The 20,512-nt window shown below is 38.2% G+C and overlaps 2 protein-coding genes across 4 annotated transcripts in view; one reads left to right on the forward strand and one right to left on the reverse strand.

The window, feature by feature from the left end:
* Positions 1-10,704, reverse strand: part of cdk5rap1 (CDK5 regulatory subunit associated protein 1) — a 22,315-nt gene extending 11,611 nt beyond the window's left edge. The window contains exons 1-12 of one of the 3 annotated variants that reach the window (XM_044221890.1): positions 9,770-10,698; positions 9,581-9,684; positions 9,465-9,499; positions 9,160-9,260; positions 8,874-9,084; positions 8,618-8,738; positions 5,242-5,472; positions 4,891-4,988; positions 4,721-4,776; positions 2,306-2,436; positions 2,042-2,191; positions 1,409-1,549 (exon numbers count right to left, since the gene is read on the reverse strand). In XM_044221890.1, coding sequence (XP_044077825.1) covers positions 1,409-1,549; positions 2,042-2,191; positions 2,306-2,436; positions 4,721-4,776; positions 4,891-4,988; positions 5,242-5,472; positions 8,618-8,738; positions 8,874-9,084; positions 9,160-9,260; positions 9,465-9,499; positions 9,581-9,684; positions 9,770-10,052 — 1,662 coding nt within the window. In that variant the 5' untranslated portion in view covers positions 10,053-10,698. Of the gene's footprint in view, positions 1-1,408; positions 1,550-2,041; positions 2,437-4,720; positions 4,777-4,890; positions 4,989-5,241; positions 5,473-8,617; positions 8,739-8,873; positions 9,085-9,159; positions 9,261-9,464; positions 9,500-9,580; positions 9,685-9,769 lie in introns of all 3 variants that reach the window. The other 2 variants (XM_044221879.1, XM_044221870.1) reach the window with 2 other exon arrangements.
* A 1,356-nt stretch (positions 10,705-12,060) lies between these two features.
* On the forward strand, positions 12,061-14,903 carry ghrh (growth hormone releasing hormone). The gene is made up of 6 exons (XM_044221962.1): positions 12,061-12,232; positions 12,460-12,568; positions 13,360-13,464; positions 14,102-14,206; positions 14,326-14,451; positions 14,590-14,903. Exons 2-6 carry the CDS (start codon positions 12,492-12,494, stop codon positions 14,600-14,602), a joined length of 426 nt encoding a protein of 141 aa, XP_044077897.1. The 5' UTR covers positions 12,061-12,232; positions 12,460-12,491; the 3' UTR covers positions 14,603-14,903.
* Positions 14,904-20,512: the final 5,609 nt, after the last annotated feature.

Consider the following 20,512-nt stretch of genomic DNA (forward strand, 5'->3'; position numbering starts at 1 on the left):
TGCTAGGCGCTCGTGGAGTGCAGTGAGCTTCTTTAGCCAGTAGGTGTGGATCCTGTCAGGGCCCGGTGCTGTCCAGTTCTTCATACCTTGGATGTCTGCCGCTGTGATGGTGACTGGATTCTGTTCAGGGAGGTTGCTGTGGTCCTTTCTCACGGCTGCCAGCCACTGTGCATCGCTGTTGTGTGATGCCTCCCTTTCCCATATACTTTTCCAGTACTGCTCCGTTTCCAGCCTTGGTGGGTCTGCTCTCCTGTTATTACCCTGCCATTGAGCAGGTTGAGTTGCGAACAGCCGGTTTATTCTTCTGGCTTCATTATCTCTCGTGTATCTCTTTAGGCGGCTGGCCAAGGCTTGGAGCCTTTGTTTGGCAGTTTCGAGTGCTTCAGGTATGGGCATCTGGTTGTACTTCTTGGGTACTTGCTTTCTCATTGCACCTCTCTCAGCCTCTGTCAGTTGGCTCACTTCTCTCCGGGCCTCCTTGATTTTTGCCTCCAACCTTCGTTTCCATGGTGGGTATTGTCTCTCATGGCTCATGGCTCCCATGGTTGCTCTTGTAGCCAAGCATCTCTAGGATCACTGCTGCTGAGGCGTATATCAGCTCATTGGTTTCAGTGATGGTTGTGTGTACATACATATATATACATATATATATATATATATATATATATATATATATATATATATATATATATATATATATATATATATATATATATATATATATATATATATATATATATATATATATATATATACATATATATATATATATATATATATATATATATATATATATATATATATATATATATATATATATATATATATATATATATATATATATATATATACATATATATATATACATACATATATATATACATATACATATATATATATATATATATATATATATATATACATATATATATATATATACATATACATATATATATATATATACATATATATACACATATATACATATATACACATATATATACATATACACATATATACATATACACATATATATACATATATATATATACATATACATACATATATATACATACATACATATATATACATATATATATATATATATACACACATATATATACATACATATATACATACATACATTTTACAGTTGAAAAACAAAATTGTCAGTGCTCTCTGGTGCAAAAACTATGTAACAGTGACACTGTTTCAAAATGACCTTAAACATATCTTTGGCATTTCTATACAGCAATTTCTTGTTATTTATCAGCCAACATATGCCAATACCAATATATCTGTAATAAACTAATATCTACCAACACTATTGGCCATATCAGTCTGTTGATGAAATTTAAAAATGTGCTGACTCTTTAAGGAGGTACTATCTGTATGAACCAAACCGTACCTTCACCAGCACATAGTCTCCAGCATTGACCAGTGCAGTGTTGGATTCTGCAGGCTGAACAGCAACATCCTCTTTGGGGAAAATCACTTTCATATTGCCATCAGTTCTCCCACACAGGTCCTTGATAGATCTTTTACTTTCCTGAATAAAAATGGAAACCAGAGATGAGCAGCGTTGCCTGGTAACAGTAACAGTACAGTGGTACAGGACTACTACTTTTATCCACGGTGTGCAGTGTTACTCATTAGTAATTAAATTTCTATAGGAGCCAATCAATCCGATCCCTCACATATTGGAATGAGGTTTAAGTATCAACAAGACTAAAGGTCTACAGCCATGCTAGTGGCTCTGTGAGGCTGCACTTAGGCATTGCCGTGCTTTGAGCTAAATGCTAATGTTACCATGCTAACATGATGATGCTACGCAGGTGCAATGTTTCCCATGTTCACTGTCTTAGTTAACCAACTAGCATGACTAAAAACAATGAAATTATGATTATTCCGCCCTATCTTCCATTACACTCTTCAAAAATTAGCTATCTTTTACACAGGTAGATGTACGGAGAGGCAGCAGTATCTTGTTGTCTGGATTTGTTTTGAGAGAAAAATTGCCAGTCATGTGTGCAGTACTCACTCCCTCCACCAGGACAAGCTGTGTGCTGCCAATGAGAGCAGCGTTGACCCTCGCAGCTTCCTCTCTGAATACACTGATACACTCCTCCAGCCTCTGCTGCTTCACCTCTGCTGGCACGTCATCTTGTAGCCAATGGGAGGCGTGGGTTTTCTGAGTACGTAAATCACAGGGGCAGTTCCAAAAACTAGATAATTTATGGGGCAACTGAAAAGAACACTTTTGAAAATAACAGCTTGGATTTAATACAAACCCACAAGAGCTCACCTTTCTCATACTGTAGGCAAACAGGAATCCCACATTGTAGCCCACCTTTCTGATCAGAGACAGAGTCTGATGGTGGTCGTCCTCTGTTTCACCACAGAAGCCTGAGATGAAGTCACTGCTGAGACTCACCTCTGACACACAGACATGTCAATGTTAAACACAGACCACACACTACATTATCAAGATGATAATACCAAAGCAAATACCCTTCAGGTTACATCATCTGTTGGGCTTTTTCCGCACTGTAAGGTTCCTTAGTGTTTGCAAGTGCAAATTAGTGTTAATCATAGTGTAACCTACACATGGGTGACCATTTAACAAGGGAGGAAGTGACAAATTACATTTACTCATAAGTCATTTTTTGTGTACTTGTACTTTGAGTATTTTCAAAAATCTGTCATTTTACTTTAACTTCTGGCAAAAATACTGAATGCTAAAATGCTCATGGTGGATCCTCCAGCCGTGATTTCTACATTCACTTAGGAACTTCTACCTTCTGTGAGGTGTGTGATGCCTTTCTGCTGTATATGACAATATGTCACAGTTGTGACTGCCGAGCACAGTGACTGCCCAGCACAAACTGTTTGAGGAGTGCAGTGGGACAAATAGTCTGAGTGGACTGGTTATATTATGCTTTTAGAATGATCAAGCAGAGAAGTTGAACCTAAGTTGCGGTGCACAAAGCTCACAGAATGACATTCAGACAGGTGAGTACAACAACAAACTCACTGATGGATGTAATTCACTCCCCAGAGAAATTCAACAACCCCTGCGTCACATAGCAACATAGCGTTTTGTGTGCAGCTGCTGTGGAGTTTATTACAGTGGCTGACAAGGGCAAACGCACTGCAACTTAAGAAAACATACAAATAGACTAAACACAAGCAAATTCTAAATATCTTCATAAATTTGACAACACATGCACAGCAGTTAGAAAACAAGCTGCAAATACAGAAATGTGCTGCAAATAAATGTGCTGCACAAAACAACGGAAGTGTTTCCAGAGGACACTAAAAATATTTGTGACTGATGATAGACTGTATAATCTTTGCATTTTGTTTTGTACTGTTTCTCCACTGCTCTGCAACGCAGCACTTACCTCATGGGAGCAAGCAGATTCAAAGAAAAGGTTTGTAAAGCATTTTGAAACTGAAAATTAAGAAAAGTTGGAAAACTACTGGTAATCAGAGATAATAGCACAAATCATTAAAATCACTGATAGAATTCCACTTTTTTGCTCTGCAAAATCTTTCAGCACATCTTCTTCAGCACATGCTCAGAGTCGAGCAGTAGCAGAAGTCAGAAACCCACAACATAAACATGAACGGATGATACACGGACCTGACTTCAATAACTTCATGAGTCACAAACTATGGCAACAAACTTGACAACAAGCGTGTCCAAGGTTGGTTGTGTTTTTGTATGAGTTTCTGTATTTGCAGCTTGTTTTCTAAATGCTGCACGTGTTGTCAAATTAATAAAGATGTTTTTAAAATTTGCTTGTGTTTTGTCTATTGGATGTGTTCGCAGTGCGTTTTGCCCTTGTCGGCCACCATAGTTTATACATGTCCATCTTGTCTGCCTTAGTGATGTTTTATTCTACTCTTGATTCTACATGAAGTGCCAGGCGATTTCATTTTGGTGGCTTAATAATGCTTGTTGCACCTGCCACGGTGTCCATAGCACTTTTTATTTATTGTCATTTTTATTGAGTAGTTTTTCTTTGCTACGCTGAGAAAGGCGGTTTACGTTTATTTAATTAATTGATAATCAGTTGTATGCACAGGCTGCAAGGTGCCGTCTATAGAAAAGAAATGTATTGTTAGTTTGGACAAAAGAGCTTGCACACACACGCCTTTTTATGGGATGATATGAAAATTTCATTTTGCGATTATCCTGGCCAAAATAACTGCAATTCACGATAATATCCTGCTAATCATCAAAATATCCTTAAAATTCTTAAAATGGCACTAAAACATCACTTCACCTGACATTTTGTTAAGAAACATTTTTATTGCATCACAGATAGGACACATCTTTTTAGTGAACATCCTTTTTAGTGAAAAACAAACAATCTTAAATAAGGTAATCATAAAGGTCCCCATACCTAAATAAAGGATAAATTAAAAAATAGCAACAGTGTGTGAGTCTGTTCTTTGTTACATGAAAATTCTTGGATTCAAAATCAGGCTCTATTTTTCAGTTCACTACCATGATGTCAAATGGTACAGACAACAATTTCATCAATTGCATCAGTATATATAAAAATTTATCCCTGACTTAAGAAATACAGGAATAATCCTTTGACTTGAAAATGCCAATGCCAGTCTTTTTTTGTTACTCATGAGGATATTCACGATTATCCCGATAATGGAAATTCATCACGATCAACTTTTCTTGACCTTTGTAGCCTACCTGGGATAATTCTCTTGATGTTCTTCACAAGATCAAGGTAGGCCTCTCTCGTGTACCTGTATATTTTATGAGAAAAATATTAAGATATTTTAAAGAGACTTCACAAACAGCTTTACAAACTGAATTGCTTTGATGATTTAGTTGGGGAAAAAAGCATCATGGTCTCTTACCCACGGCGCATTGCTTTTAGGACCTTGCTGCTCCCACTCTGGACTGGAAGGTGGATCTGCTGACAAATGTTCCCTCGCTCCGCAATCAGATGCAAAACCTGTAAACACCAGCACACAGACTAGGTCAGGAGGCCTCAATCTGCCAAGTTAATACAGGGAATTCTACACAGAAAGAGGCAGGGTTTTGTTGGAAAATATGATTAAACAGGAAAAAGGCACGTTGTTGAACATTCATATCTGTCACCTGATAGTTGGAATTCAACACTGGGTTGTACTGAGATTTAGTGCTTTAAAGAATGTGTATTCAGCAGCTGCTCTCTTAGCAGAATAAAAAGCAAGTATATTATGTACCTCATCAGGAAAATCCTTGGGATGAGGGGAAGTGAATCTGATCCTCATGTCAGGATCGATGTGCGACACTCGGTCCAGCAGGTCGGAGAAGCGCAGACCTCCCTGTTTTGTTCTGTAGACGGTCTTAAACCCCCGGCTGAGCTTGGTCAGATCTGAGCCACAGAACTGTTCTTCTGATGTGTCTCTGTAGCTGTTCACATTCTGGCCCAGCAAAGTCACCTCCTTTACGCCCTGAAAAAAACATCCACCACACACACAATTTAGGGAGAGCTGGAATTGTTTATTCATGAATATTTACATTCATTTTCAGTGCTAAACTTAAACTAGTGATAGTGAGCATGGGTCTCAGCAATTAATTATACTGTACAGCACAGACTTACACAGAGCTAGCTTTTTATAGCACCGCATGAACTGGCACCAGCTCATATCTCGGACCTCCTCATCCCCTATTCACACCCCCCAGATCTGCTGACCAATCACTACTCTTCATTCCACGCTCCAAGGTAAAATCCTAGGGTGATCGGCATTTTCCATTGTTGGCCCTAAACTGTGGAATAGTTTCCCCCTCACAATTAGATCTTCCCCCTCCACTGAGTTTTAAACCCATTTTAAGACATATGTATATTAAAATTATAGATGTGGCAGATGTACACATTGCTCTAACACTTATGATACTAAAGAGTTTCATCCTCACACAGGTAGAAAAGTATAAAATAAGAGTTTATTAAATTGTATGTCTACACATGTTATCTACAGTGGCAAGGAAAAGTATGTGAACCTTTTGGAATTTCATGGTTTTCTGAATAAATTTGTCAGAAAATGTGATCTGATCTTCATCTAAGTCAAAGGTATTGACAAACAATGTGTCTAAAAATAATTACACAAAAAAATTCTGATCTTTCATGTCATTATTGAACATCGTCATTCAACATTCAAAATGGCAGTAGAAAAAGTAAGTGAACCCTTTAATTAATAACTGGTTAACACCTCAACCTCAACCAGGCGCTTCCTGTAGCTGTGGATCAGAGCTGCACATCATTGAGGAAGAATTTTAGCCCATTCTTCCTGGCAGAACTGCTTTAGCTCTGTCATATTATTTGGACGTCTCATGTGTATGGCCCTCTTCAAGTCAATCCATAGCATCTCTATTGGGTTGAGGTCTGGGCTCTGACTTGGCCACTCCAAAAAGCGGATTTTGTTTTTCTGAAGCCATTCTGTTGTGGACTTGCTCCGGTGTTCAGCTGATGTACAGACATCCTCACATTGTCCTGAAGAATTGTCTGATATACTTGGGAATTCATCTTCCCCTCAATAATTGCAAGCTGGCCCAAATCATGATGTTTCCTCCACCGTACTTTACAATTGGGATATTTTCATGATGATATGCCATGCCCCTTCTACGCCAGATGTAGCGCTGTGTGTTTTTTCCAAATAGTTCAATCTTAGTTTCATCAGTCCACAAAACATTTTGTCAATACCGCTGTGGAGTGTCAATGTGCTCTTTTGCAAACTTCAGGCGTGCAGCAATGTTCTTTTTAGTAAGCAGTGGCTTCCTTCATGGTGTCCTGCCGTGGATACCTAGCTTGTTCAGTGTTTTACTTATTGTAGACTCATGAACAGAGATGTTAGCAAGTTCCAATGATGCCTTCAAATCTTAAGCTGTCATTCGGGGTTGTTTCTTTACCTCACTGATGAGACTTCGTTGTGCTCTTGGTGTAATTTTGACTGGGCGCCAACATCTTGGTTAAAATAGCAACAGTCTCAAAGCGTCTCCATTTGTAGATTGTTTGCTTAACTGTAGACTGGTAAATTTCTAAAGTCTTTAAATCTTTATATCTTTATATTTTTTATTAAAGTCTCTTTGTAACCCTTTCCAGCTTTATGTAACAATCCTGATCATAGCTCCTCTGAAAGCTCTTTTTGGCAAGGCATGGCTCACATAAGCGTGTTCTTCTTGCGCAGAGCAAACTCCAAAAGTTTGAGGGGTTTTTTTATCAGTCAAAGTAGCTGTAGTCCACACCTCCAAACATATTATCTTAACGAGACTCCAGGTGTGCTAAAACCTGACTCCAATTAGCTTTTTTTAGGTCATTAACTCAAGGGTTCACTTACTTTTTCCACTGCCATTTTGAATGTTGAATGACGATGTTCAATAATGACATGAAAGATCAGAATTTTTTTGTGTAATTATTTTTAGACACATTGTTTGTCAATACCCTTGACTTAGATGAAGATCAGATCACATTTTCGTACAAATTTATTCAGAAAACCATGAAATTCCAAAAGGTTCACATACTTTTCCTTGCCACTGTATATACTAAAGTGGCCATGCTGCCAAACGAAGTAGAATCTTAGAAAATTGAGAATAGCTGAACATAAAGCAGCTATAAGAAATTAAAATGTGGATTATGCAATTGAGAGGCACTACAAGGAAAGAAACCACGGTTCTGCTGCCGCCCTTAAATTCATAGGGATCGAGAGAGTCACTCCTAATTCTAGGGGTGGCAATATCATAAATCAGTTATTGAAGTTATGTAATAAAGTAATTCTAAAGTCCGTGACTCCTTTTTTTTTTTTACTGTAAAACTAATTAAACCTCTCTCCTCCTACATTTTTTACACAATTGACACCAAACTTGGCACACTGCATCTTCAGACTGTCCTCCACAAACGATCCAGCCAGATTTTTGAAATTTAAAAAATTGAGCCCACAGTGCAACAAAATGTTTTACCATAAACAGTACGGTAAACAGCTACTGCAAATTCTCAATAAAATAAATCTCTGATGTTTATGAAAAAAAATTACAACATTTTGTACTTATGGCAGATGTAGTAGTAAATTTCAGAATTGTATCTCAAAAACTGAATTTTTGACAGTATTTTGAATTCTATCCTCATGTAAACCATTACAGTCAATGGAAATAGAGCATCTTTTAAGCATCAGTTTGTCATTTATTTTGTAAAAATAAATTACAGACATCTCTATGTTGTCTAGATGAAGTCCACAAATTTTACTAGATTAGATTTATGTTCATTAAACAAAAAAATCCAGTTTTCGTTGTTAGAAAGTTACATATATGCCATATATTAAAGGTTGTATTGAAGTTAGAAGTCATGTGAAGACAACTGCTTATACAAAACTTTTTGAGGACAGAGTTATTTATGATTTCATATACTGACTCATACATTTCACGTAGCACTTCTGTTTTCCCTAATTAGACAAATATTTTTGTGTATTAGCCCTTTATAATAAACCCACAATATACAATGTAATAGCCTTCCTTCCTATTCAAGTATTGCTATCAGTGCACGTCTACCTGTTACAAACAAGTGTAGGGGTTTAACTGGCTGACTTTAGTGTTGAGGTTATAACTTGCCTGGTCAGAGAGCATACGAACTTCCTCAAGTATGGAGCTGACAGGTCGACTCCTCTCTCTCCCTCGGGTGAAGGGAACAATGCAGTAACTACACATGTTGTCACAGCCTCGCATGATGGACCTGCCAGCACAAAAGATGCATACAAAGTCATCAGCGGTTACAATATAAAGACACAGTGTTGCTGTAGAAAAATGGACTAACTGGAGGTGGTGTGGAAAAAATCATAGTTGCTGGGTAAACAATTTACACACTCACACAAAAGCACTATATCCCTGAGGAGCATGGTGGACAGGCATGATGTCAGCATAGGTCTCCTCTAACGACAGCAGCACATTGCTTGCCTGATGACCTCCGTCAGCTACAGCCAAGAGGCGGGGAAGGTCCCGGTAGGCGTCTGGACCAGCAAGAACATCTACAAGCTTCTCCCGCTCCAAAAGTTTTGTCTTTAGCCTCTCTGCCATGCACCCTAGACAAACAACCATTTATACTTTTTGTAGCCTCTGTAAGACAGTCAAATGTGTACATTAGTGAACTAACTTACCTAAAATCCCAATTTTCATTGGTGTGTGGGTCTTAAATCGTCTCTTCTTCATAGCTGTTAGTTGTTGTAGTCTATTCCAAATAGTTTGTTCAGCTTTTTCTCTGTTAAGAGAAGAGTTTAGGTCTGTCCATTAGTTGGTGCATCTGATTTAGTTTGTGTGGTCTCACAAAAACCTTGTAATGCCAATTTTAGTGAGTTGTGTTAAACAACTGTAAAATTGTCAGTCAAAACAGCAGTTTTCCAGGTTATTCCTGAAAATGCAACATTTTAAAGACTTTTCTTTTAGGTTTGTAACATTATGTTACCTTATGGAGCATGTTACCAGGAGGACAACATCCGCCTGTAAGCACAATGATTTTCTTAGTTAACTGTTTTGACATAAATTAAGTTAAGATTGTATAAAGATAGAGCTCTCCTGTACCTCACTTAAGTCAACCGTGCGTTGATATCCCTTCCTCTGTAGTATGGACCAGGCTATCTCTGTGTCGTTCACATTCATTTGGCATCCATAGGTTTCAAAATACACTGCAAGATTAAGACAAAACACCAGTTTGGCATTTGTCCCAAACAATCAAATTTAACTTGATAGTTGTCAGTGATGCAGACTAACCTTTCCGTGAATTCCCCATCTCCAAGTCCTCAGAAAGATAACTATGTTTGGCAGTGTACTCGCCATCTGCAGCATAAGTCTTATTAACTGAAACTCCTTTGATGAAATCCTGAAAACTTGGACCAGAGGATATCTGACACTTGAACTTGTCCATAGTTGTCCTCCTCTCCCTTGAAGTAGCACTGGTAGATAATTTAGAACAATATCTGGGCTGGATATACCTGATGGCTATCCAGTGTTCGGTAATGGTAAACAAGGGTTTTAAAGCCCTGAGGTATTCCATGCTTAGTTAGCAAGCTCCAAGAGCAAAAGCTTTGTAGCAACCTGTCGGATTTAGCTCTAACTGAGCAACCATATACTGTAGTTAGCTACTTTTAGCGCGACTTAGCTAACATTTTGCCGTTTTGTTTATCCCACTGAACAGATTACTGTATGACTGCTAACGATAGCTAGGTTGGGAAATGTCATTCAGGCACTCGACATGTGGAGCCAAATATGTCTTAACATCGAGAAGAGTATCTGCCCATTCCAAAGTAACGTTATAGAAACCCGGAAAGCGTTGAGCTGTCAAAATGTTGAATGTTGCTAGGAAAATAATAATACGTTTTGGGGACGGTGGCAGAAATTCTACCTCATAGCAGCTAATGTATAACTACCACAACTATCATATAAAATATTTGTGTTTGACATTAGTTCAGTTATTTACTGACCTGGCGTAGTATCAGAAGCCAATTCAGTATGTTACTCGGGCGTTTTTATTATTACACGACAATTCTGAAGGTCATGACAGAGAAAAAGGATGGTACCTAACGGCGTCCTATTCAGCTAAAATGGGAATAGACGATACGGAATCCGCTTTCATGCTTGAATCGGGACAGCCCGTTAGACATATATGTCCCCGGTACGTCCAACTTCACAGTCCGTCTAAAAACCTTCTTGACAAAACAACGTTCCGGACGTGGGCGAAAGCTTCGGTGTGACCTTTTAACAAATCACCAAAATCTTGAATCAGTCTTAAAAGCTGAACACTCATTGGTGAGAGATACAGTTCATACTTATTTTTCACGTTACCACCCATCGTCCTTGTGCGAGAGCACAAGGATGATGGGTGGGCAGAGGGGGTAGCATCAAAATAAAAATCAGTAAAATTTTATTAACTTCTCCTCATAGAAATTATCCCAGGGACAGAATGTAGTAAAGTCTGTTTATCAGAAGAAACACAGTCCATATGTTTAGTATCACCCCAACTGTTAAAGGTACTGTTCACCCCAAAATCAAAAATACATATATTTCCTCTTACCTGTAGTGCTATTTATCAATCTAGATTGTTTTGGTGTTAGTTACCGAGTTTTGGAGATATCAGCCGTAGAAATGTCTGCCTTTTTGGAATATAATGGAACTATAAGGCACTCGTCTTGTGGTGCTCAAAGTGCCAAGAAAAGAGAAAACTCGACAGCAATGTCTTCAAAAAATGCAGACATTTCTACGGCCAATATCTCCAAAACTCTGCAACTCACAACAAAACAATCTATATGGATAAATAGCAGGTAAGAGGAAAAGTATGTATTTTTGATTTTGGGGTGAACTGTCCCTTTAAATACAAGGTGTGCACAACATAAACCTTTAAAATAATGCAGTCTGTAGCCTTGCAATAAATAATTTCATTTGTCTTTTTTAAATGTGTGTCAGAGAGTTGTTTATTCAAATGTATTCTAGTTTATGAGGCAGCAATATGTTTTCTTGATCATGCCCAAACACACTTTAAAAGGTGTTTCTGTCTTTTTTGTGTGTGTTTGTTTATTTGTTGTTTTCTCCATCAGGTCCTCTTGGACAAAATCCTTTGAAATGAAGGGCTATAGAAGCATTTGTATTTCCTTGACAGGCAATAGTTGTAGACACTTTATTTTAGGGAACAGTTTGAATAATGGATGTATAAAATAGAGATGGTAATGTAATGGTTCTCAAAATTACAATTATATAAACCATATCATATATATTTTCTATTTGTTATCAATTATTAGTTTGCAACCATTTGTTTTCGATCTTTCATTATAGCATACTATGTAGTAATGTGCCAACCATTTGTCATAATTTTCTTCAACATTCTGAATTATTATACTTAGATTGTAAACCTTATACAACACGCTTTGGCATCTTGCATTTAATTATGGTCAGGCCAATAAAGCAAACTATAATTTGAGAAAGCGAGAGAAGGACAAAAAGAAAGAGAGAGACAGCAGACAGCTCAGCTCAAGGAAAGAGAGAGAGAGAGTGATCATGTGTGATGTGGGAGTGACTGGGAGCTACAGGTTCAGTATAAACTGACCATGGATGCAGGGATAACAAACAGTACTGTTCCAGTGTTTCTTTTGTCCAGTCTTTGAGATGATGAGAGATGAGAGTGGAGGGCACCAAATAAAAAGGGAACTGCAGGGACGCTCAGAATTCACACAAAATATCTAGGTAACTCTTCCACGACATGTGTAAATGTAATGTGCATATTATACATTTAATATCTGTGCTTTGACAATTTTCAACATTTTAAATTAAATGTTAATGTTTTCAATCATAGTATACATCTCTGCTTGCTGCAACTTCAGTGCCTTCTGCAGAGCAATGAGGCTGGTTGAGGGGAACTGTGGTTTCAGCGTTTTTTCCAATGTAATTTCTACTCCTGTCATTTATTCTAGCTGTCCATTCTTCTCCACGACTAGCTGTGAGGATGGAGAAAACTGCATTGCTGCTGTTTTGTTGCCTGGTCATGTCTTTATCAGGCTCCCCGCTCTATCCATCCATTAGGTAAGTCCTGACAGATTTACTGAAATTCTGATATTTAGTGTTCAGTAGCATTTTTAAAGTTATTCAAATTCTGGTCAACTCAGCTGTTCAGATTTGTAGATGCCTATCAATGGCAGCAGAAAAACTGAAAAGTGGTTGAAGATTATTACTCTAAATAAAATATTTTTTAAAACTGAATTCTGACAAACTACTCTACACAAAATATACTTCATAGATTCTCTGTATCATTAAATGATACAATGATACTAAGCTTCAGGGAACTCTTGAAATGGTTAGAAAGCTTTCTTGACATTTACAAGCAGAAAATGATCATGTGTAACAAGATACACAACATAACACTGATTTGAGCTCAAGGTTGATAGACAATGACTTGATCCCAGTGTCAGGGCTAAAAGAACGGCCATATCCATGCATGTAGCATATGATGTCTTAAACCTGTCACTGGTTGCTTTGCATGTCGTAGCTGTGCCCTCTGCACTTGTTATGTTAAAATGGATCAAGATATCTGTATTAGTCACCATGTTACATTTACACAGCACCTTAATCACAATGTCCTGTGCCAAAGCAGCAGAAGCTATAATTTTACAAGAGCTGGAGCATTTTGCAGTAAGATTGAGGATATTTTTCTTAGTCTAAAATCCATCCTCACCATCAAAACTCTGTGTAATAATTAAATCGGTTACTGTTCTGGGCAGAATGAATACATTTATATATCAGTATGGTATAGTGTGTGTGGAGATATATAGAATACAATGTTCTACATTAATTTAGTTAACGGGGATATTTCTCAGGTTCGGCCAGAGGGATACATCCATCCTGATGGCATCTTCTATAAAGAATCCTGCAGAGCAGCTGGAGGAAGACAGGAGTCATCCCAGGGAGCAAGCAGAGTTACGGTCAGTTTGTTAATATGGACTGAGTGGCTGATCTATTATATGGCTTAAAGGGTCAGTTTACTCAAACTACAAAAAGCATATTTTTTCTCACTTACTTCTAGTGGTATCTACCAATGCAGATAGACTTGGATTGGAATTAGATTTTTGCCTCCATCCCAATACTATATATGTGAATGGTATTGCTTTTGTGGTGCTCACAGGAGTGAAAATGTACATTTTAATACATTCAATATCAGCATGTCTTTTCAGGAAAAAGTGTACCAGTTACTCTGGATAATTTACAGACCTCTCTCTGAACAGTTTTTATTGGGACTATTTATTTGTTAAAAAGTAGTTCCAAAGAAAACTGTTCACAGCAAGAGGTAGAGATAGAAGGACATCTCAAAATCTGGGCAAATACAACCACAACTATCTGCATGAAGAAATGTGCTTTTTTGATATTTAGGTGAACTCACCCTTTAAGCTGGACAATTGTAAATGGACTGCAACATGTCCAGACAGATAACAGATAAATCCTAAACCTGCCTTTTTGTTGTTGCTTCATTGCACTGCAATTTCCTTTTTTTTCTGAAAGCTTTTCAAGAATACTGTTATGTAATAACTGAACTGATGTAAAGTGTCCACTCTCTGATTTTAGCTCAGGACGCCATGCAGATGCCATCTTTACAAACAGTTACAGGAAAGTCCTGGGCCAAATCTCTGCCAGGAAGTTCCTTCAGACAATCATGGGCAAACGGCTGGGGTAGGTAGCACAAGAGGAATGATGTTACTTCAATCTATGCAAATCCAACAGGAGCAACGTTGTGTGTTGCCAGGTTACCAACAGTAATACACAATGAATTGTTGATGTTTTTTCCACAGAGATGAAAGTGAGAGCTACATGAAACGTCAATCAGATATCTATGAAGGGACCTATAAAGAAGATCTTACATCCATCCAGAGCAATCAGAGATACAGAGGAGTGCATGAAAATGTCATGAGGCCCAGGTAAATAATAATACCATAATGCCCAATATACACTTGGGAGCTAATAGATCTAATGAAAATAGTCAGAAATACTAATCTGACTTTTCAAGCATAATGACATTTTAGTCTTTCACTAACCTGAGTCTTTCCTCTTTACAGACTGCTGAGTTGAGATTGGTGGATCAGACTACTTTAAGGCTGCCAGTATTCCTGGCCACTGCACTTTTCATAACCATCATTGCTTGTTTTCTTATACTTCCTCTAATCTGTCCTTTATGGATGACAATGTCATTTTTTATTCCCATTAAAGCTGTGAAGAAAACCTACTGCCCAGCTCATGACTGTGGAAAAAATGGCACTGAGGAACTTTAAGTTCAATCTTGCTTTAACAGAAATACTAGGATGTAACTTTTGTTTAAGGCTATTGAAATACCAATGAGGAATAATGGTATTAATAAAATCTTGAACAACAATGTCATTTTTTAAGAGTCAATCATGCTGAACGAGGCAGTGGTGGAAAGTACAAAGCGTGAAAGATATAATTCTGAGGTATTTGTATTTTACTTGAGTATTTCCATTCCATGCTACTTTACACTTCTACTTCACCACCTTTCAGAGAAAGATATAGCACTTTTTTACACCACTATATGTATTTTAGTTAGTTAGTTATTGTTACTTGGCAGATCTTATATACAAAACATACAGAGCTGGATTAGATTGATCAAATGAGCTGTGGGCCATTTAGTTATACTGCCTTGAAAACATTTGATCAGATGAAACATGATGTATTTCCATATATTGAACTACAAAATAGTATGTTAAGTATTTAAAATTAGCTCCACCTCAAACTAGCTACATTAAAATGCTGCTTACATTAATGCATCAATAATAATTATCCAATAATATATGTAATAATGCACCAAGCAAACACCATTATGCATACTCATTGCATAATGAGTACTTTTACATGAGATATTTTAGAACATTTTACTGATAATACATGTACTTTTACTTAAAGGATAGGTCAGGATTTTTTAAAGCCCCTGAAAACTTGGCTTCAAAAGTATTTCTTAATACCATTATATATTTTTGACTAAATAAGCAGCAATCAAAGTAAAAAAATCTGTTTCATCAGGACTGTGTGTGCGTGGTTTGACCAGATTTAATTAAACAACCCACCAGTCAACAGTCATCAGATTCTGATTTAAATGTGGCTGAATCCTGATTGGTGCACAGAAGTATATGACATCACTTTTTCCAGCTGAGGCCCACTCACTTCAAGCAAGTAAAAATAGCACGGACAAAAAAAATACAGGAATCTCTCATGTGAAATGATCAAAACTGTTCTAACTTAGAGAAAGAAAATAATGTGATCATGTCTGAACACATCACTCATAGTGAGAAGCTAATTGATTTTTTAAATTTACTTAATAGTATATATAAAAAAACATTAACAAAACGATATGAATAACAGAATATGCAAGGGAGGCCAAAGCATGAAAGGCTTATTATGGGTCTCACACAGTTTTGATTAGAACAATGAAATAAAAATAAACTTAATTAATTAGAATTCCGAATCCAAGTAATTAGTTACGAAACATAAAAATGTAACAAAAATTCTCACACAGATAAGAAAAGTAATATGAATCTAAAAAATCATAATAATAATAGAATAAACAAATATAACTCCAATAAAATAAGACTGAACCTTAACTATATGTCAGTTTTAGGATTATCTTAAAAAAGTGTTTTTTTCTGATAGGGACTGACCTGGGAGCTGATTAACATTGTTACACAATATGGGTTCTATATATTTTACAGAAAATTGATTGCAGCGGGTTTTAACAAGGGGAATGTGAAGGTGACTAGACTGTCTGTTAAGTAAGAGTGAAGATCTGAGTTGAAGTGAAAATATTTCCAAAAAATTAGGCACACTTTCAGTCTTATGGATGGCTTTATAAACAAATTCCCAAATTTGCAATCTCAAATACAGATAAAATTTCCACTTTACAAAACAGTGAGGCAGATGGCTGCCTGAAGCTAGAAAATGTAGCAAATCTAACATACCGTTTCTAAAGAAAAAAAAGTGGCTTGAAGGACATAATAAATGTGTTGGCCCATACAATATTATAATAGGAAAGATATGGTTATATATAAGCTATAATAAAGCGTAAAAGAGTACCCAATTCCAATACTTTTGCTTTTTTTTTAGAAGTAGGTTAGTCAATATGTTGCTTCCAACTAAGCTTTACGTCTACAAGAACACCTAAGAAACAGGTACAAGAGACTTGAGAGATTGGTACACCATCTATATTTATCTTTGCCTTGTCTCAACAGTAATTCTTGTTTTTAGCAGGAAAAAAATTATAAAATTGGTTTTCTTAATATTAAGAGATAGCTTATTCGCCTTGAACCAACTGGCAATCTTACACATCATGTGTTAATTAATTTCATCAAAATTTTTATGAGATAGAAACACACTGGTGTCATCAGCAAATAAAATAGCAAATACAATTTGGGAGACAAACGCTAGGTCATTTAGATAAGAAAAAGAAGGGGGCCAAGGATTGACTCTTGTGGAACCCCAACAATATGTTTGCTTTATGAGAAGAGCACTTCTGATCTGAAACATACTGATTTCTATTTCTTATGTACTCACATAACCAGTGAAGTACTGAACCATGAAAGCCCTAGGAACTTAATTTGGCTATTACAATTTCATGATTAACTGTATCGAAAGCTTTTGATAAATCCGGAAAGATTCCTACGTAGTCTTATTAGTGAGTTGTAAAATAGCCATATATGACAAGTAGTTTTTTGCGAAATTCATACTGTTGCTCAAATAAAATGTTGTTGTTATTTAGATGTTTAAGTATCCTCTTTTCAATTGTTCTGGGACAATACCATTTTCTAAAGAAAATTTAAAACCATGGTTAATGGGGTCTAGGATAGTGGGGATAACCTGTTTTAGTAGTGATGTACTGATTTTGTCATGGCCAGGGGCTGAATTTTTTAGGTTACCAAGAATATCAAGTGCTTCCTTTTGATTAGGAGGTTCAAAAGAACTAATGGAAGGATGAAGGTTACTAAGGTACAAGAGGGGGCACTGATCAGAATTTTCAGTGTTCTTTGTTAAAGAGGGACCAACGTTTATTAAAAAAAAATCATTGAATTTATTAACATCTTTAGGGTTAGTGATTAGAGATTTACCATCTTGAAATTTAGTCGGAAGGGCACTGGATAATTTTTTTCCTGTTTAAGAGTTGATTAATTATATTCCAGGTCATTTTGGTATCACTAGAGGCTGCTAAAAACTTCTCATGGTAATATTTTCTTTTTGCACAACAGAGAGATTTCTTGTATTTATCTAATTTGAACGGTAGGAGATAGGCCTTGTAGAGTTTATTTTTTCTAAGTGATGATTTACGAAGGCCAGTGGTGAACCATGGCTTACAATATTGCTTAGCACGAGTTTTAACTACATGTAGGGCAAAGTTAAAAACAGAGATATAGTTATAATAATAAAGACTATATGCAGCATCTGCATTAGTCTCTTGACAAATATTGCCCCATGTTTATTTAACAGGCTCTTGAATTCATTAATATTTGTTTGGTTAAATTTATGAGATTATGAGATTATAAGAGTGTTTTTCACTTATAGTCTTGTATTTTTTGTTAGAACATGATGAAATTGGATAAATATAAGAACTCTGTACACAATATAACAGACTTAGTACCATACATTGAATTTGTAAAGATGTTGTCTATAAGCGTAGCTGACCTGTTTGTTACCTTGGTGGGTTTTGAGATGAGGATAAAAAAAAAGCTTGAATATAATTCATTTATGTAGTCTGCTGTCTGCTGATGGTTTTAATTTTTAAGAAGATCTATATTAAAATCTCCAACTAAAAAAACAAGTTTTTCCCTCTTTATTAATTGTATCCAAGGTGACTCTTAGGTAAGTCTTAAATAGCCTATATTAATATCCGTATCCGGTGGACGATAAACCTACATGCAACGTACTATGTACTTTTGTCATAAGGAGAAGAAAGAGAGGATGGGATTTCTAAAAATACAGATTCAATAGCTGTTTCATCCATCTGAATATCAATATTATTTCTCTCAGTGTTACGGACAGACAGGCGGGAGACTCCAATATGGAAACAGAGGGTTCTTTATTAGGTTTTAGAAGACAGGTGTGCCGGTATGGAGATAGGGAAGTCCGCTGGAGGGAAGACTTGCTGGCATGGGGATCGCTGGAGAGGGCGATCGCTGGAGAGGATGGACGACCCGGAGCCTGGACAGGTGTGAAGCTGGGAGCCTCGTACGGACGACCCGGGGTCTGGACCTGGGTGTTGCGGAGGACCTCGGGTGGACAACCCAGGAGCTGAAGACCTCAGGTGGACGACCCGGGGACTGGCCTGGCGCCTTGTGTGGATCTCACCGCACGAGGTCCGTGACAAAGATCAACATCATCTAGAGGCCAGACAGAAAGTCTGCAGCGAAGGCTGGGTCTCCTTGGAGGCCTGAGGCAAAGGTGAAGGCGGGGACTCCTTGGAGGCCGGAGGCGATGGCGGGAACCCTCTGGAGGCCGGAGGGGGGAACCTTCTGGAGGCCGGTGGAGAAGGCGAAGGCGGGAACCTTCTGGAGGCCAGCAGCGAAGGCGGGAACCATCTGGAGGTCAGCGAACCAGATCAGGAGCCGGCGGTGGGACATCTGGACAGGGAGCTGGCGGCGGGACAGCTGTACAGGGAGTGGCGGTGAGGCTGTAGGACAGGGAGCTGGCAACGGGGCTGCAGGACAGGAAGCCGACGACGGGAATATTGGTAGAGGAGCAGGCTGGACCAGTGGTGTCCGGGAGTCCAGAGCCTGCCACTCCGGGCAGAGAAGGAGGGTACTGCTGCTGCTGTGACCTAGCCGATGGTTCCGCGGCGTGCTGCGATCCAACCGGAGGAGGTGGTTACGATCCAGCATCGGCTAGGGATTGGTGCTGCTGCGATCCAGCCGGGAAAAGAAGCGACTGCGAAACAGCAGGGAGTCCAGGGAGCTGCTGCGATCCATCAGGGAGTCCAGGGAGCTGCTGCGGTCCAGCTGGGAAAGAAGGCGACTGCGATCCAGCAGGGAGTCTTGGGCCAGGATGCTGTTGCGAGCCAGCCGGGAGTCCAGGAGCGAGGAGCTGCTGCCATCCAGCAGGGAGTGCTGTCAGCTGAGATCCAGCAGGGAGTGCCGATTGCTGTGGCGCTGGAACTGGAGGCCGCCGCGGCACTGGGACTGAAAGCCTGGGTAGTAGGCTGAAGACTGACAGGATTCCAGCAGTGCAGGCTGATGATTGACAGGCTGGCATGCAATCTGGTGACTGCGTGGACCACCTTGAGCCAGACGGGTGCCCTCGTCCTCCACCTTTTCCCCCGCCCTGTATCGATGAACTTAAGTGTATTGAGGCAAGTCATACAATGTGGAAATTTAATCAGTAAGCCATGTCTCTAATAAGGCAGTAATGAAGAATTCATGATTAGATAAGAAATGGTAGACAAGAAATGCATAAGTTGATCATGATTACTGGGTAAGCTACGGTTGTTTAAGTGTAGGGAGGAGAATGTTTTGGTATCAGTAGGTAGTGTCTCACAAAAGCTGTTGAACTTGTGTACAGTAAAGTACTCACATGAGTTGCTCAAATAAAAACTGGAAGAACTGAAAAAAATGTAGGTCAGGATCCCACTTGTCTGCATGATTCAGGTCTTTTTCCATGTCAAGTTGAAAAGGATTAAAAACTAACTGATCTAGGTGTTTAGCATTAAATCCCTTACTCTCATACAAGTTAAGTATAGCTCATGATCCTCGGTAGTGTTAAATGAGAACTGGAGGCAACAGCCCTTGCAGATCCAAAATGACCAGACAAATTGATTCAATTTTGAAATAGGCCTACACTTATTGCGTAACAAGTTCCTGCAACAAGAGCAAGAAATCAAATTAGTATTTACATTAACCGGCCTCATACATTCTGAGCATATGTTGTTGGATAACATGGATAAGGAAAAGAAAAAATGTAAAAGAGAAAGAAAAAAGAATGTAGGCTATAGCA

The sequence above is a fragment of the Siniperca chuatsi genome, linkage group LG2 (genome assembly GCF_020085105.1).
Source record: "Siniperca chuatsi isolate FFG_IHB_CAS linkage group LG2, ASM2008510v1, whole genome shotgun sequence".
NCBI lineage: Eukaryota > Metazoa > Chordata > Actinopteri > Centrarchiformes > Sinipercidae > Siniperca > Siniperca chuatsi.

What these genes read in the sequence shown, in the direction of transcription:
- ghrh (XM_044221962.1), top strand. Translation starts at nt 12,492, where the DNA reads ATGGAGAAAACTGCATTGCTGCTGTTTTGTTGCCTGGTCATGTCTTTA. An exon ending in AGGGAGCAAGCAGAGTTACG is followed by an intron (nt 13,465 to 14,101) that starts GTCAGTTTGTTA and finishes CTCTGATTTTAG; the next exon opens with CTCAGGACGCCATGCAGATG. An exon ending in ATCATGGGCAAACGGCTGGG is followed by an intron (nt 14,207 to 14,325) that starts GTAGGTAGCACA and finishes TTTTTTCCACAG; the next exon opens with AGATGAAAGTGAGAGCTACA.